The sequence below is a fragment of the Siniperca chuatsi genome, linkage group LG20, assembly GCF_020085105.1.
Source record: "Siniperca chuatsi isolate FFG_IHB_CAS linkage group LG20, ASM2008510v1, whole genome shotgun sequence".
In the NCBI taxonomy this organism is placed as follows: domain Eukaryota; kingdom Metazoa; phylum Chordata; class Actinopteri; order Centrarchiformes; family Sinipercidae; genus Siniperca; species Siniperca chuatsi.
In genome coordinates, this window is record NC_058061.1 from 7824565 (window position 1) to 7839048 (window position 14484).

A 14484-nucleotide genomic window follows, 5' to 3' on the forward strand; every position below is an offset into this window, starting at 1 on the left:
GAGACGCTTGTGGCATCAGATTTTTGCAGAGCTTACACTATTTCACCCAGTATTGGATCGGTGTGTGTGTGCGCGCGTGTGTGTGTGTGTGTGTGTGTGTGTTTTCCATCCCGTGAAGCGTTTATAGTGCCGCACCCTGTCTTCTGTACGTAAAACCTCCCACGTTTCTTCCAGCAGCGGGACGCGCGGAGGATAACGGTTCACCTCACGGACAGGTTGGACACAGAGATGGGAGTGGAGCGGCGGCTTTTCTGGCTATGACACGGACACACCGGGCGGGAAGGATGACTCTAACCAGCCGGGAAATGTTGTGCTTGATCGGAACCGCCTGCCTCTGGCTGCCGTTGTTCGCGGAGGTACGTACTCCTGTCTGATTATGATGATGGGGTTGATTTTGCAATGTGGCCTGCTTTTTTTTACGCTTCCCTTTTTTCTTGATGTCCCGTGACTGTCACGCTTTGATGACCTGAGCTGCATTTTACAAAAACAAACCTTAATTAGATTGATAATAAGATTGATAAGCCTATACCATAAACCAGGGCAATGCAACCAATCTTTAAGGACTGACTCATGTATGTTGTCATGCTTCACAATAAACCCACCATTGATTTATTTAGGGTGCATTTCCAACAAAGCAGGTGCAGGTCGGGACGTTAAGAGCATCAAACACCTCTAATCTGTCTTTTAGCCAATTAATGGTGCCATCAAAGCGCATTGTCCAATTAAGCGGACACCATGTTGTCTCACACGCACGCACGTGCACACACACACATACTCTCATGCATGGTCTCAATCACAACCCCTCCACCCTCCTCCTCCTCCCCCAGCCCCCTCGGCGGGATATCATGAGAGGAACCCATCGGTGGCTGCTGTGCTCCCGCGGTGTTGTGGGAATGAACCCTGTACGGGCTGTTGAAGCTTGTCACAGGCAATTCAGTCAGCTCAGACATGTTGAAACTAGTGAAGCAGGTGTTATTGTCAGGTGAGGGTCAGAGCATCCTGAGGTCAGGTTCAGTCATTTACAAGACAAAATTGGTTCTTGTTTCTTCTGCTGGCTCTGCATGTTGCAAAGCAATCAATTAATGCTAAATCAATCCATTAATCATTAGATTCATTCATTTGCAGTTTTTTTTCTTCTCTTATGTTGTACTACAGTGTGTGTGTGTGTTGTGCTAATGTGCAGCATATGAGCTGTGTAGCCTGTGTAGAAGTCATTAGTGGAGTACAGTGATGTGCAGGATTTAATTAGACCCACTAACACTGGAAGCAGCCATGCATGTAGCACAAATAGCACACTGCAGATGAGTTTCAGCTTTTTTTCTTTTTCATTTAAACTTCATTAGACAAATCTTTTCATCAGCAGAATCCTGAATGCAGAAGTAGGCTACACTTGTCAGCAACATCAGAATACAACATTAAATGTGTTCACAGGTAAACAGAAAGGAAACCAGACTGTGGAAATCAATCTATGGCTGCAGTCCTCTGTAACCTGCAAACTCTGCTTTACTCTGAATCACATCCAACTTTACTTTATTTACTGAGATCAAAAGTCTTAAGATAGCTCCATGGTAAAAGAGTAAATTGTAGTTATGGGATTAAGTTCCCAACATGGCCGGATCTACCATCAGAGTGTCCTGGGTGCCAGTGCACCCTGTGCAAGGAAAAATCTAAATACATCGGCATAAATACCGTAGGTATAAACCAACAAGTCGTCCAAATTAAATGACAAAATACATTTTTTGTCCATGTTCTCCTGAGCGACACATAGATGTGTTTTCTGATCATCGGCTGGACGATACCATCTTTCTGTGCCTTCAAAAAATGTTGGAAATCAATGTTGAAAAATAAATCAGTTAGATGATGTGTGATGTGGCTACACTCTGGTTAAGGTTTGATTAGGTTTAGGCACAAAAACAACTTGGTTAGGTTTAGGGAAAGATTGTGGTTTAGATTCAAATGACTACTCCGTTAAGGTTAAGGTAGCTTTGTCATCATGGTTACGCTTCTGAAACAACTGTTGACTGTCTGTAGCAAACAGGAAATGAACAGCAGTCTCCTGGGTTTAAGTCAGACGTTTTGTTGACTCATCTATCCACCTCAGCCTCCTCCTGCTGTGGACTTTGTCACTCCTTTCCTCCTGTCATAAATACTGTGGCCGCTAGAGGTTTTGTCACTTAAACGTAAACATATGCAGTTTTGGGCACTTGCTGAAATGACTGATGCTGTCGTTCTTCCACCAGCAAGGAGCACTTACTGTGTCTGCCGTATACATTTGTCTGGACACAAATCCACCAACCCTGTCTCCTAGAAAGTAGATTGTTTATACTTCTAATTTGCAACAAGAAATACTTTTTTTAGAGTAATTTAATGCTGCTTGGATTACCTTTTCCATTAACATAATGAGACAATGTTGTTAATGTACGTATTGACCAAGTGGCAAAATGTTGATAGGCTACTGAAAGTATTTAGCAAAACGTTCTCTGAGAATGTATTTCATTTGTTTTCCAGACAGTATACACTTTGCAGTACAATATATAATACTGTTGCTCTCTACCTCAGTGTTAAGACTCTGCACACCAGCATTTATAACAGCGACATTTTGGGCCAGAAATCACTTTATTTTAACAGGATCATCACAATCAGTAGATTTGTTTGTGGAGCCGCACAGAGTTCAACTTTGGTAAACGTTTACGTGCAACTGCAAACCGTCAAGACAGTGCTTACCTTTGAGGGCATGGAGAGTTCCAACAAGTTCAAAATGGAGGAAGCTATCATATAAATCTGAATTGATTAGTCGATTAACAGAAAATTATCTGCCACAATTTTGATAATCGAATAATCGTTTAAATACTTTTTAAAGCACAAATATATTTAAAAAATTCCTGTTTCCAGCCTCTAAAATGAGACATTTTGCTAGTATTTTGGGGTTTTATACTGTTGGTTGGACAAAACAAGTCAAATCGGGCTTTATGAAATAGTGATGGATATTTTTTTCTGGCATTTTATAGACCAATTGATTGATTGAAAACATACTCGTTGAGACAGGAGTGGATGGTACAAATGCATTCGCTTTAATTCAGTGTTTAAACTACTGTAACTGTCACTACGTCACAAAGCTTTTACCGATTTTGTGACGACGTGAATGAATCGCTGTCCCACTTTCTGGTGTGACCGGGCACTTGGACACAATAATTCTTGGTTGTGAAGCTTACATATAATGATAGACAGCAGGAAACCTCGAGTTAAAGCACTGTATCTGTCACAAATTGTGCTTTTACAGGTTTGGGATCCAGCCATGGTACCCAAACCATAAAAGAGAGGAAAATCTGCTGTAGACAAACAAGCAATTTCCCAAATACCTTCCGAGCAACAACCAGTCAGGTTAACACACATTTTTATCGTTTAGGACTAAAAGCTTTCTATTCCGCTGTAATGTCTTTTCACCCACAGCAGAAATACTCTCTCTCTCTTCTTTTTTCTTCCTGTCTATTGGAACATTTCCTGCTCTATTCAGTGTGTGTGTGTGTGTGTGTGTGTGTGTGTGTGTGTGTTTGTGTTTGCATGGCCATGGACGCAGCTGTGAGGAGCGTCATAACTGATTGCCGCCGTAATCGAGCCGTGTGATTGAAATGAATGGAGATATTAGCACCCATGTTCACTACCACAGGTCACCTGTTCCTGCTCTAATATCATTATGCTGAGCAGAGTCTTGTGGGACGTGTTTGCATGTGTGTTTCATATGTATGTGTGTGTGTGTTTTGGGCTGTTGGAGAGAGACAACTAGAGAGCAGAACTCCACTGTGTGAAGGTTAAATGTGTTGTATTTCCCTGCCCTCACTACAGTTATTCCACAGTGACAGCACTGTGTGTGTGTGTGTGTGTTTGTGTGTTAGGTACATGTGTGTGTTCTCCCCTCTTCTGCAAGGTGCCCTGCCGTGTAGAGGTGTGACCTGATTTCTGAAAATGAAACAAACACTGTCAGATATCATCTGATGCTGTCTAGTACCATTTGTGCGTGTGTGGTTTTTTTTTACACCGAACACTACGCTCTCATACCTGGGTGGCTTATACTTGTTATAGTTTTTGCTGCTGTCGATGAATAAATTTCACGAATGTGTAGAAATTGTGAAAATACTCCTCAGTTTACGATGTTACCTCTTGACATCACAGACTTCTTTGTTCTCTGGTTTCTGGCTTTGACCTGACAGTATTTCATATTCAAGAATAATTAGAAACCACTCAGACAGCGTCAAGGCTGCAGAATCCTGTAAGAGAAAATGTTCCAAAATTTTTACTGTACTGTTTGTGCAAGAATGAGTCAGATTCATCCTTTAAGTGGCCATTTAAATTCATCGCGTATATGCAGAGATACAGTATATGTGGGATCACTCTGAGTTGTTTTGTGCATGTTTCATCTAAATTTGGTTGCAGTTACACAATGCCTTCAAGGAGTTGTCACTCGCCAGAAAAACGGCAGGCTGGTCATTTCTTTCAATTGTTTAGACGAGGACCGCTTGGCGTGTGAATAATGACCGGTTTCTGTCAGGAGCAAAGGTGGAAGTAGTGGGATGTTGTTACAGTGCTGCAAAACCTTTTAGAGAGGAGGTCAGCCTGGATGGATGAGCATACAGAGTGTTTGACTCTGACACCGGAGTCCGCTGCATCCAGACTCCAACTATCAACGTTGGTTTCTTTTAAACACAAGTACAATCTTTCCTTAAGCCTTTAGTTGCCTAAACCTAGCCAACCCTTAACCATAGAGGTGGCAGATCAGCGGACAGTTGAATGGGTTGTTTTTTGGAAGGACAAAAAAACTGTTGCGAGAGTTATCGTTGTTTATGTAAAATGTGCCATGCTTACGATTTGTGAAAGGTAGAAATAGTACTAATTTGCTTCTACCCATTAGATTAATCTTGAACCAAGGAAGGTAGAAAATGCTTCAGGAGTTACGAGCCAAATTGTTAAAGAAACAGTTTAACATTTGCGCTTATTTGCTTACTTGCTGAGAGTCAGATTAGAAGATCAATACCACTCTCATGTGTGTACGCTAAATATGAAGCTACCACCAGCTTAGCTTAAAGACTGGGAACAGTAGGGAAACAGCTAGCCTGGCTCTGCCCAAAGGTAACATATCTGTGTACTAGTACCTCTAAAGCTCGCTGATTTAACATGTTCTGTCTCGTTTAATCCGTACAAAAATCGAAGTGTAAAAACGTCAATCTGTGTGTTACGGAGGCTGATTTGCTTGATTATTTCAGTGACTTCCTGGAGTCCCAGACAAGACTCCAGAAAGTCAAAATGAATGGCGAAAAAAAAGCGAATATGTGTATTTCCGAAAACTATTTCTTTAACTGCTTTAGAAATATTGAGAGAAATAAGTCTAGATAGTAGTGACAAATACAGGTTTTATGATCCACAAATAAAAACCAAATCTGTATGACAACTTGTGAATGACTGGTGATTAGATTAATGAACTGGAGTTCATACTGGAGTAATATGTGTACTGTATATATGTGGAATAACATAACATTTACTCAATCAATTTGGGTGGTATTTGTTGTGATGTGGATTGGAGCATTTGTGATCACCGTAATTTATTCACAAATCATCATATACATTTCATTTGTGCATCATGAAATGTTGAGACTTATTTCTCTCCATATATAAATAAATAGATATATAACAGACAAAAGGAACAGAAAACAACCTCATAACCTTTGCAGTCTGTCTTGTTGTTAGTCTGCTCTTGTATCAATAATGTTATGTTTTTTTGCCTTAAATAAAGGGTAAAATACTGAGATTATCAACTGAAATTCTGGTCGTCTGTCTAACTTGCTGCATCTCTCTTCCCGTGTGCAGGTGGTGGCTGAGGACAGTTACTTAAACGAGGTGCAGAACTCAGGTAAGTGGGAGGTGATACTCCTGTCTGTACACTTAGCTATGAATCCAGCTTCCCTCCATCCGGCCTCTCCTCCTACACCATCTCTTCCCTTCTGCTCTGTGTTTTTCCCTCCAGTTTAACCCATATTTTGACTAAGACACTCATAAAACCCGTCTGTTGACGCCTCTTCTTTCTTTTATCCACCCGCCTCAGCCCTGCTCACACACTCAGTCTCATTTCTCCTCTTCCCTCCAGCCTACCCCCCTCTGCATTTAATTTCCATCTTTCCTCTTCTTTCCCTTCACCCTGAGAGGAGTGGAGGCCATGATGGGGGGTGGGGCGAGGAACTCCTCCTTTTCCATTGCTGAAATATCGGTGCTCTTACAGCCGTGTACACATTGACAGACAAATGAAAGTTACATGCAATTACAAACACACCTCTCATCTATCTGCAAAACCAGCTAAACCAGCTGGATCATGTGGGAACCACCTTAAGGGTCTATAAATATGATTAGCACCTGGATAACAAGTTGATTTTCATAATGAGTATTCAGCAAATGTTGCACAAGATGCTTGTCTGTTGCAGCTTTTTCCTCCAGCTCTCCTTTGTTGCACAAAATTGTATCAAATCCAGGTTAAATAGTGAAAAACAGAGAGGCAATTGTCCCCATATTCCGTATTTATTATATTGTGTGTGTTTTGTGTAGAAGATGCCGCACACCCACCCCCCATACAGCAAGCCTCCGAGTGTGAACCGTGTCAAATACTCATTGTGGCTGGGAAATGGATTATGGGAGCAGGGAGACTGAGTGTTCCCATGGCGATGGGCAGAGTACCGTTGTCGTGGCAGTGAGGAGGGTGTTAGCAGCGAGTGTTGTGTGTGTGTCTGAGCGCTGCGGGTGTTGAGATGAATAAAAGAACTTGAATGAGACATACTGTACAGGGCGAGGGAGGAAGGAGGAAGTGAGATGTAAAAGTTGTGGAAAAAAGGGGAATTTAAAGATGAAAATCAGTGAAAATAAAACAGAAAACAAAAAGAGAAATGTTCATTTTAAGATGTCCTGCTTTCACTAATGATGGAAATGAGGGATATCACAGAGATACACAATGAAAATGTTGCCTGGTTTAGTTACATAATGCTTTTTTGCTTTATTAAAATTTCATCAGGCTGGCTATAAAAGTTTTATCAGCATTACAGAACATATACAGCTTTAGAAATATTATATAAATAAATATTTATTCATTTAGTTACTCATCATCAACAGAAATATAACAAGATATACAAGTTTTGTTACCATAAAAACAAAATAAGCATAACAACTTATAACTTACATGATTTAAATGACATGAATGTGTTTGATGTCTTTGAAATATTAGTGTAGGAATTAAGAATATATCATCCACAAATAGGCTGGTAGAAATGTGCTTAAATATGACTTCATGCTGAACATAGCAGATATTCTGTCGCAAGGTATTCAGAGTAATGTTTTTTAATATAACAGCATAAATGTTAGTTTCTGTGGCTGTTGTCTAAATGCTCGGAAAAAAAAGCTAGAGGGCTCATAAATGTAAGTTTGTATTTTGAAGCCTTCATTGCTGTTCTTGCTACTGAAATAACAATCCCTTCACTACTCAGTTTAACTGATTCCTCTCATATAGAAAAAACATTATTAAGAATGAAGAATGCATATTGGATGGTATGTGGTGTTTTTACTACGTTTTATGTCTATTATTTAAGCGAGTATACCTGGTGAATTAACCTTTAATTTTGAATGATCTATATTCCCAGATTTTCCCCTTCAAGACACTTTTGTGACACTCTTGTTATAGTAGACAAAGCACAGGTGTTACTAATAACATTAATGGTGAAGTGTGCCAGTAAGCCATGACTGCATGAGCGCGAGCCAGCATGCACAATACCAAGACCCTGAAACTGAAACAGCTAAATGGAATTCAGCCATCCTTAACTGCTGGCCCAGCTTGGACTTAAGGCTGCTCCTGGCTAATGTCCGGTCTGGACGAAATGGGACTCAGTCTGGCCAAGCAACGGGAATCAGAGACTGTTGTGCCAACATCTTTACAGAGACCTGTTCCATCAACATCCCGGATCAAGCACTCGACGGGCGGACCCTGTTCCGAGTCGACAAGACTCCGGCAAGATGAAAGGAGGAAACGCAGGCAACAAAGTGGACAGACACTGTTTCCCAAATGTCGAGCTTTTTATGCGAAGATGGAAACCATATTATCATCACTATCTCTATCTGCTGTTTACATTCCACCAGATGCAAATTTAAAAAATGCACTGCAGAATTATATCATGGGTGTATACGTGCAGGCTATGTATAGAAATAACTGTATATATAGTTTTATGTAGTTATGGTTATAGTTATGTTCTATGAGTGTAGCATGAAGGGACTACAAACTCATTTTGTTGTACAACCTTGTGTTTTAAAATGATAAATAAATTACCTTGTACCTTGTATGCTTAATCATCCACTAGAGGGCTGTGGAAATTGATTTGTTATAAAACATCTTACCCATAGATAAAGTCATATTTTATCCTCTTTAAAAATAACCATTAATAAATACTTCCTGCAACCAAACCAAACAAACAACACCACCTTATATAATCAAATAATGATAATCTCCACTCTTTGCTTTTCACTGTATTGTTGTAATTTCTCTACCAATTTCTACTTTCTACATAATAATAATATAATATAATAAAACTTTATTTATAGAGCACTTATCAAAACAAAGTACAATGTGCTTCGCAAAAAGAGAAATAAAATACAATAGTGAATGATAAAATATATAAGAAATAAAATACATAAAAGCAATAAAATAAACAGCTCAGGTAAAATCAGGATATGCTTTCCGATAAAAATGTGTTTTGAGAAGAGACTTAAACGAAGACACTGACTCAGACAACCTAATTTCTTCGGGCAAGTTCTTCCAGAGCCTCGGGGCCCTGATGGCAAAAGCTCTGTCCCCCTTAGTTTTCATCCTGGACTCAGGAACAGACAGAAGACCCCTGCCCGAAGATCTCAAACTACGTGAAGGTTCATAAGGGATTAAAAGGTCTAAAATATAGTCTGGAGCCAGGCCATGGAGAGCCTTAAAAGTAATCAATAAGATCTTAAAATCAATCCTAAAACAAACAGGGAGCCAATGTAAAGAGGCTAAAACAGGTGTGATGTGGTCGTACTTCTTGGTCCTGGTTAACAGCCTAGCAGCTGAGTTTTGTACAGTCTGCAGTTGTTTCAGAGTTTTTTGATGAAAACAAGTGAACAGGCTGTTACAATAATCAAGGCGTGAGGAGATAAAAGCATGTACAACAGTTTCTGCATCAGTAAGATTTAAAATAGATCGGATTTTTGCAATGTTTCTGAGGTGATAAAAACATGATTGGACAAGCTTAGTGATATTGCTTAGCTTAGTATTGGACCCAGAATTGAACCTTGAGGCACACCGTACTTGATATGGGAAAAGGATGACATGAAGTTATTAATGCTGACACAGAATTTCCTATTGGACAGATAAGATGAGAACCAGTCTAGTGCAGTCCCAGATATGCCCACCCAGTGCCTCAGTCTATCTAAAAGAATGCCATGATCAATTGTGTCAAAGGCAGCACTTAAGTCCAGCAGCACAAGAATTGAGCACATGTCTGCGTCTGCATTCATTAATAGGTCATTAGTGACTTTGAGAAGGGCTGTCTCAGTCTCAGTGCTGTGGTGCTGACGAAAGCCAGATTGGATCTTTTCAAAGGCATTATTGTTTTCCACAGCAGCAAGAAGCTGCTTAGATACAAGTTTTTCGAGAATCTTCAAAATAAAAGGCAGTTTGGAGATTGGGTAATAGTTATCCAGGAGGGTGGGATCTAGGCCAATATTCTTTTCCTGTATAAATTACATTTTTGTGCTTATTTCCCAAGTCCCAGTTTGGATTTAAGGCACACTGAGATGGTTCATCCCCTTAAATGCTTTACATATTTTGTGATTATAAAAAGCTGCTTTACTAAAAAGTCTTCATTGAATATGAGGTTTCTTTTGCAATCAAACACATCAGTTGCATTTTACTAAATAACCCACAAATCACTGAGTCTCTGAAGCCTCCATTCACTCCATACGACTGACAGGAACAATTATCAAGGGATCCAAGTTTGAACCATATTCATTATCACAAGGATTAAAGTACGGATACAGTTCTTCAGTAAAGAAACACTCTGTAAAGCAGTAAATAAGTGTTGCGGTCTGTCGATCATAGAAATAAATTTGCCCTCCATTATAATCCACAAACACGCCGATCCTCTCCGGTTTTCCGAAGTGTACTGGCACATTTGGAGAACTGAAGGTTTCGAACTTATCCTCTAGGAACCAGATGGCCCAGAGTCCACAGCCAGGACCCCGAACAAGTGCCCCTCTCCTCTGGACTGACGCCGTAGCCACGCCCAAACACCATTCGGTCTTTCCACCCACGAACACCTCAAAGTAAAACCTACATGACGAGAAGCCTCTCTGTCCCAGAACTGCGAGATGTTCAGTGAACATGTTCGGGTTCAGGTTCTGTATTCCCCACAAACCTGAACCCATGCTGTATTTCACCTGTTTCCCATCATCAGATAAAGTGAGCAGAGGGTGAGCTGTGTCAGGATCGAGCACAATGTCCACTTCAAACTGCTGCATATATCGCAGCATAGTATTGTTTGACACATCTGTGTCGTCGGAGAATTTTTGGATTTCTGTGTTCATTTTATTCAGCAACATTTTCAGCTCAGACACGGATTTGCTCAAAGATTTCCGTATGTGCTGAATCTCCGCGTGTCTGTTAAAACTGAAGGTGGACAAGTCCATTGTGTGTGGTAGGAGGGATGAGTTTGGGAAGCTCTGGAGGAAACAAAGCTGGTCTTCAGTCTGTTTCAGCTCCCTCAGCTTCATCATTGTCTTCTGCAGCTCGGTGATCTCCTGCTTCATACCGCTAATAAACTCATCTGCTTGTTCTTCTGCTTCTTTTTGCTTCTCCTCCATCACCTTTACAAGCTCCTTCTGGCTCTTCTGAATCTCTGAGACCAGCGTCGTCAAGTCCTGCACGCCGTTTGCTATCACATCTTTGGTTTCTGTCACGCTTTGTTTTACCGACTCATTCATGGCTTGGACCTTCTGTAGTCTTTCCTGGATCATCTGCTGCACTTTGGCCTCTGTGTCCCCCAGCAGAGCCTTCATCTCTTTGTATGCTTGCTGCATAGAAATGACGTCGTGGTTCACGTGGCGCGAAATGGCGCAGACGTCACACAGCAAAACTTGGTCGTTTTTACAGAACAACATCAGGAGTCTGGTGTGCTCCTTGCAGATCATATTCTCCAGGCTCGCCAAAGGGTCAACCAGTGTGTGTCTCTTCAGTCCGGTAGCTCTATGATGAGGCTCTAGATGAACGTCGCAGTAAGAAGTCTGACACTCCAGACAGGATTTGACAGCCTCTTGCTTGGTGTTAGTACAAATATCACACAGCACCGCACCACCACAGCTGGCCTTCTGTTGGTCTGCGCTCCAGATGTGAGCGTCTGTCACTTGAAGCGACATGAACTGTGATGCGAGCTCTGAAATGAAAGTGTTGACCTTGAGGTCCGGTCTCTTTTCAAATGTTTCCTTACAGATCGGACACTGGCAGACTGGCGTGTCATTCCAGTAGCATGTGATACAGGACATGCAGAAGTTGTGTCCACATGGAGTGGAAACTGGCCGGGTGAACACATCCAGGCAGATGGGACAAAGAAACTGCATCTCAGATAAGAGACTGTTGCTGGAGGCCATTTCTGAAAACAAACAAACAAAAACAGTTAAATTAAGGCAACAAATTCACATAAACACAACACAAAGCTGAGATTCAAAGTTCATTCGGTCTTGGAAACAGCAGTTGCAAAAAATAATCTAACCACAAGTTAGAGTTTGTCCAGTTGTCATGGAAATGTTGACTATAATAGGTGCACTTTAAGGACTTCTTGTCCATGTTGGTTAAAAAGATAAAAGTTCATTCTTGGTCTTGGAAACATCAGTTGCAAAAAATAATCTTACCACAAGGTCCATTTAGCTGTTGTGGAGCGTTCAATCATATCACATGATCTAAATCAGCGGGTGGAGTTTGCCCAGTTGTCATGGAATTGAATTACATTTCTTCGGGGCACTTTAAAGGTACTCTGTGGAGTTTTCTTCTAAACAAACAAAGATTCTGTTTACGTTTAGTCTTTCTCTTCAATGCATTTAGAGCTGAGACAATTAGTCGATTAATCAATTAGTCAAATCGAGGGAAAATGAATCTGTAACCATTTTGATAATCTTTTTTTCACTGGCTCCACTTTCTCTTTTGTGAATATCTGATAAACTGAATATCTTTGGGTTAAAGATATCAGCTTGGGTTTAGGGAAACTAGCTAATCAATCAAGAAAATAATCAGCAGATTAATCAATAATTAAAATAATCCTTAGTTGCAGCCCTAAATGATTCCTATCTTTGAAAAATGTGAACTACTATGATAATACTCTGCAAGCTAACGGCCAAATGCGGTTTTATAATACGGGCGGGGTTAGCTAGTTGCCCCAAATCACATTTGAATGAATAAATTTATGTATACGCCCCCGAGATCAGGACAAGTCATCAAAAATAATGTAAGAGAAAAAGAAAAGAGAAAGATTTTGATAGAAAAATACTTTAAAGTTATTTGTTTTGACCAATATTTAGCATATACCAAGAAGACACGTTTTTTATTCCGCTGTGTCTTTATTGACTTCTCATCCACATGGGCTTAAAAGCTGAAGTTCAAAGTTAATTCTTGACCTCAAAAACAGCAGTTGGAAAAACCATCACAATATCATGCATGATCTCCATGAACACAATGTGAAAGCTTCAGAAAGCTAATAAATGGACCTTGTGGTGAGTTTCTTTTGTCAACTGCTGTTTCCAAGCTCAAGAATCAACTTTGAAGTTTTTAGCCAACATGGAGGAGAAGTCCTTACAGTGCATCTAAATAATATTATAAAGAGGACGGTCTAGACCTGCTCTATAGGAAAAGTGCAATGAGATAACTTCTGTTATGAATTGGCGCTATATACATAAAATTGAATTGAATCTACTATAGTCTACATTTCCATGACAACTGGACAAACTCTGCTGATGAAGATCATGTGATGTGAAAGTGTTAACTAAAACCTTGTGGTTAGATTATCTTGTCAACTAGACAAAGCATTTACTATGTTGTGTTTGAGAAAGCAGCATTTCTCAACAAAAAGGCTCAAACAACAGAGAGTGGGATGAAACTACAACCTACACACACCATAGATTTCACTCCTTATGTGTTTATAATGAAAGTTTGACTCAGTAATAGCTACTTACTCGTATTGGTGTAGGTCTGAAAAGTAGGAATGATGACGGCAGAGAGTGTGGTTGTTTCCCAGGAAATAATTTAACTTTCACTTTCATCTGGTGTCATGTTTCTTAAAGGGACAGACACGTCTTTGTGTCTGAGGTCAGAAGCTTTTTTACTTTGGACACCAGTGAGGGTTGTTTTTGGGTCCAATGTCTGAGTGTGTTCTGTATTATTTATTGTTTGAGGATAGGTTTCTGTTTTAGTTCAGTACATTTCTGCCTGATTGATTTCCAGTTTCTCCTGCTTTCACCACTTCTCCGTTCTGCTCTTCCTCTTATCTTCCTCCAAATTGGACCCAGTGTGTGTGTGTGTGTGTGTGTGTGTGTGTGTGTGTGTGTGTGTGTGTGTGTGTGTGTTAATGTCTCGGTCACTATACAGCAAATCTGTGAGTGTGTATGTGTGTTAGTGTGCAGGGTGGGCATGAGGGTTGCACTGCGTAGATAATGTTCCAGGATGGCGGAGCTGTGTGTGTCGACGAGATAAGACGGTTGCTGGTTACTGAAGCACCTCCGCCATTAATCATAGTTTAGTAACTGCTTGGCCTCAAAAACCCTTAAAGCTTCAGTGTACTGAAAGTACTGAAATCCTTAAGAGAAAGTAGCAACACCACAGGGGGAAAAATACTCCATTACAAGATAAAGAAACAAATAATAGAAAAAAGGCAAAATGGAAGGAAGGATTAAGAATAGCTGGAAGAAAAAAACAGAAGCAATGAGAAAGAAAGAAAAGGATAAATAAAATAAGAAAGAAAAAAGAAATAATAAAAAAAACAAATAAACTGGTGATCTGATGTTTTTGAATGCAGAATTTGAACCTGCAGAGTTATGTAAAGTATTAAATAAACAAATGAGCCATTATGAGATAAATATTCATATGAATAAACAGAGTGAAATATATAAATTAACTAATAAATTGTGAAATAGTTTGATTGGCTGAAGGTTGAGGTGACTGTGACAACTCCACTGTGACGTTATGAAATGAAAACAGACTTTTGAAAACTCCAACGAAACTGTTTTTTTCTCTCCAAAAAATAAGACTGATGAAATTACATTTCATTATAATCATTTGAGTTTTAATTATTTATTTAATCATTCCACAATTTATTTATCTGATGTCTTATTGGTTTATTTAATATTGAACGCTGGTGCTCCACACAGAGTACCTCCAGCTGTCAGATACCC

General features: G+C 40.0%; 2 protein-coding genes across 2 annotated transcripts in view; one reads left to right on the forward strand and one right to left on the reverse strand.

Moving 5' to 3' along the window:
- LOC122867282 (neurotrypsin-like) overlaps positions 1 to 14484 on the forward strand; it is a 28706-nt gene continuing 14222 nt past the window's right edge. The window contains exons 1-2 of the mRNA XM_044177873.1: positions 1 to 356; positions 5860 to 5902. Coding sequence (XP_044033808.1) covers positions 258 to 356; positions 5860 to 5902 — 142 coding nt within the window. The 5' untranslated portion in view covers positions 1 to 257. The remainder of the gene's footprint in view (positions 357 to 5859; positions 5903 to 14484) is intronic.
- Positions 9920 to 14337, reverse strand: LOC122867285 (E3 ubiquitin-protein ligase TRIM39-like). Its single transcript, XM_044177897.1, has 2 exons — positions 13270 to 14337; positions 9920 to 11696 (listed from the first exon to the last, which is right to left on the reverse strand). Exon 2 carries the CDS (start codon positions 11692 to 11694, stop codon positions 10003 to 10005), a length of 1692 nt encoding a protein of 563 aa, XP_044033832.1. The 5' UTR covers positions 11695 to 11696; positions 13270 to 14337; the 3' UTR covers positions 9920 to 10002.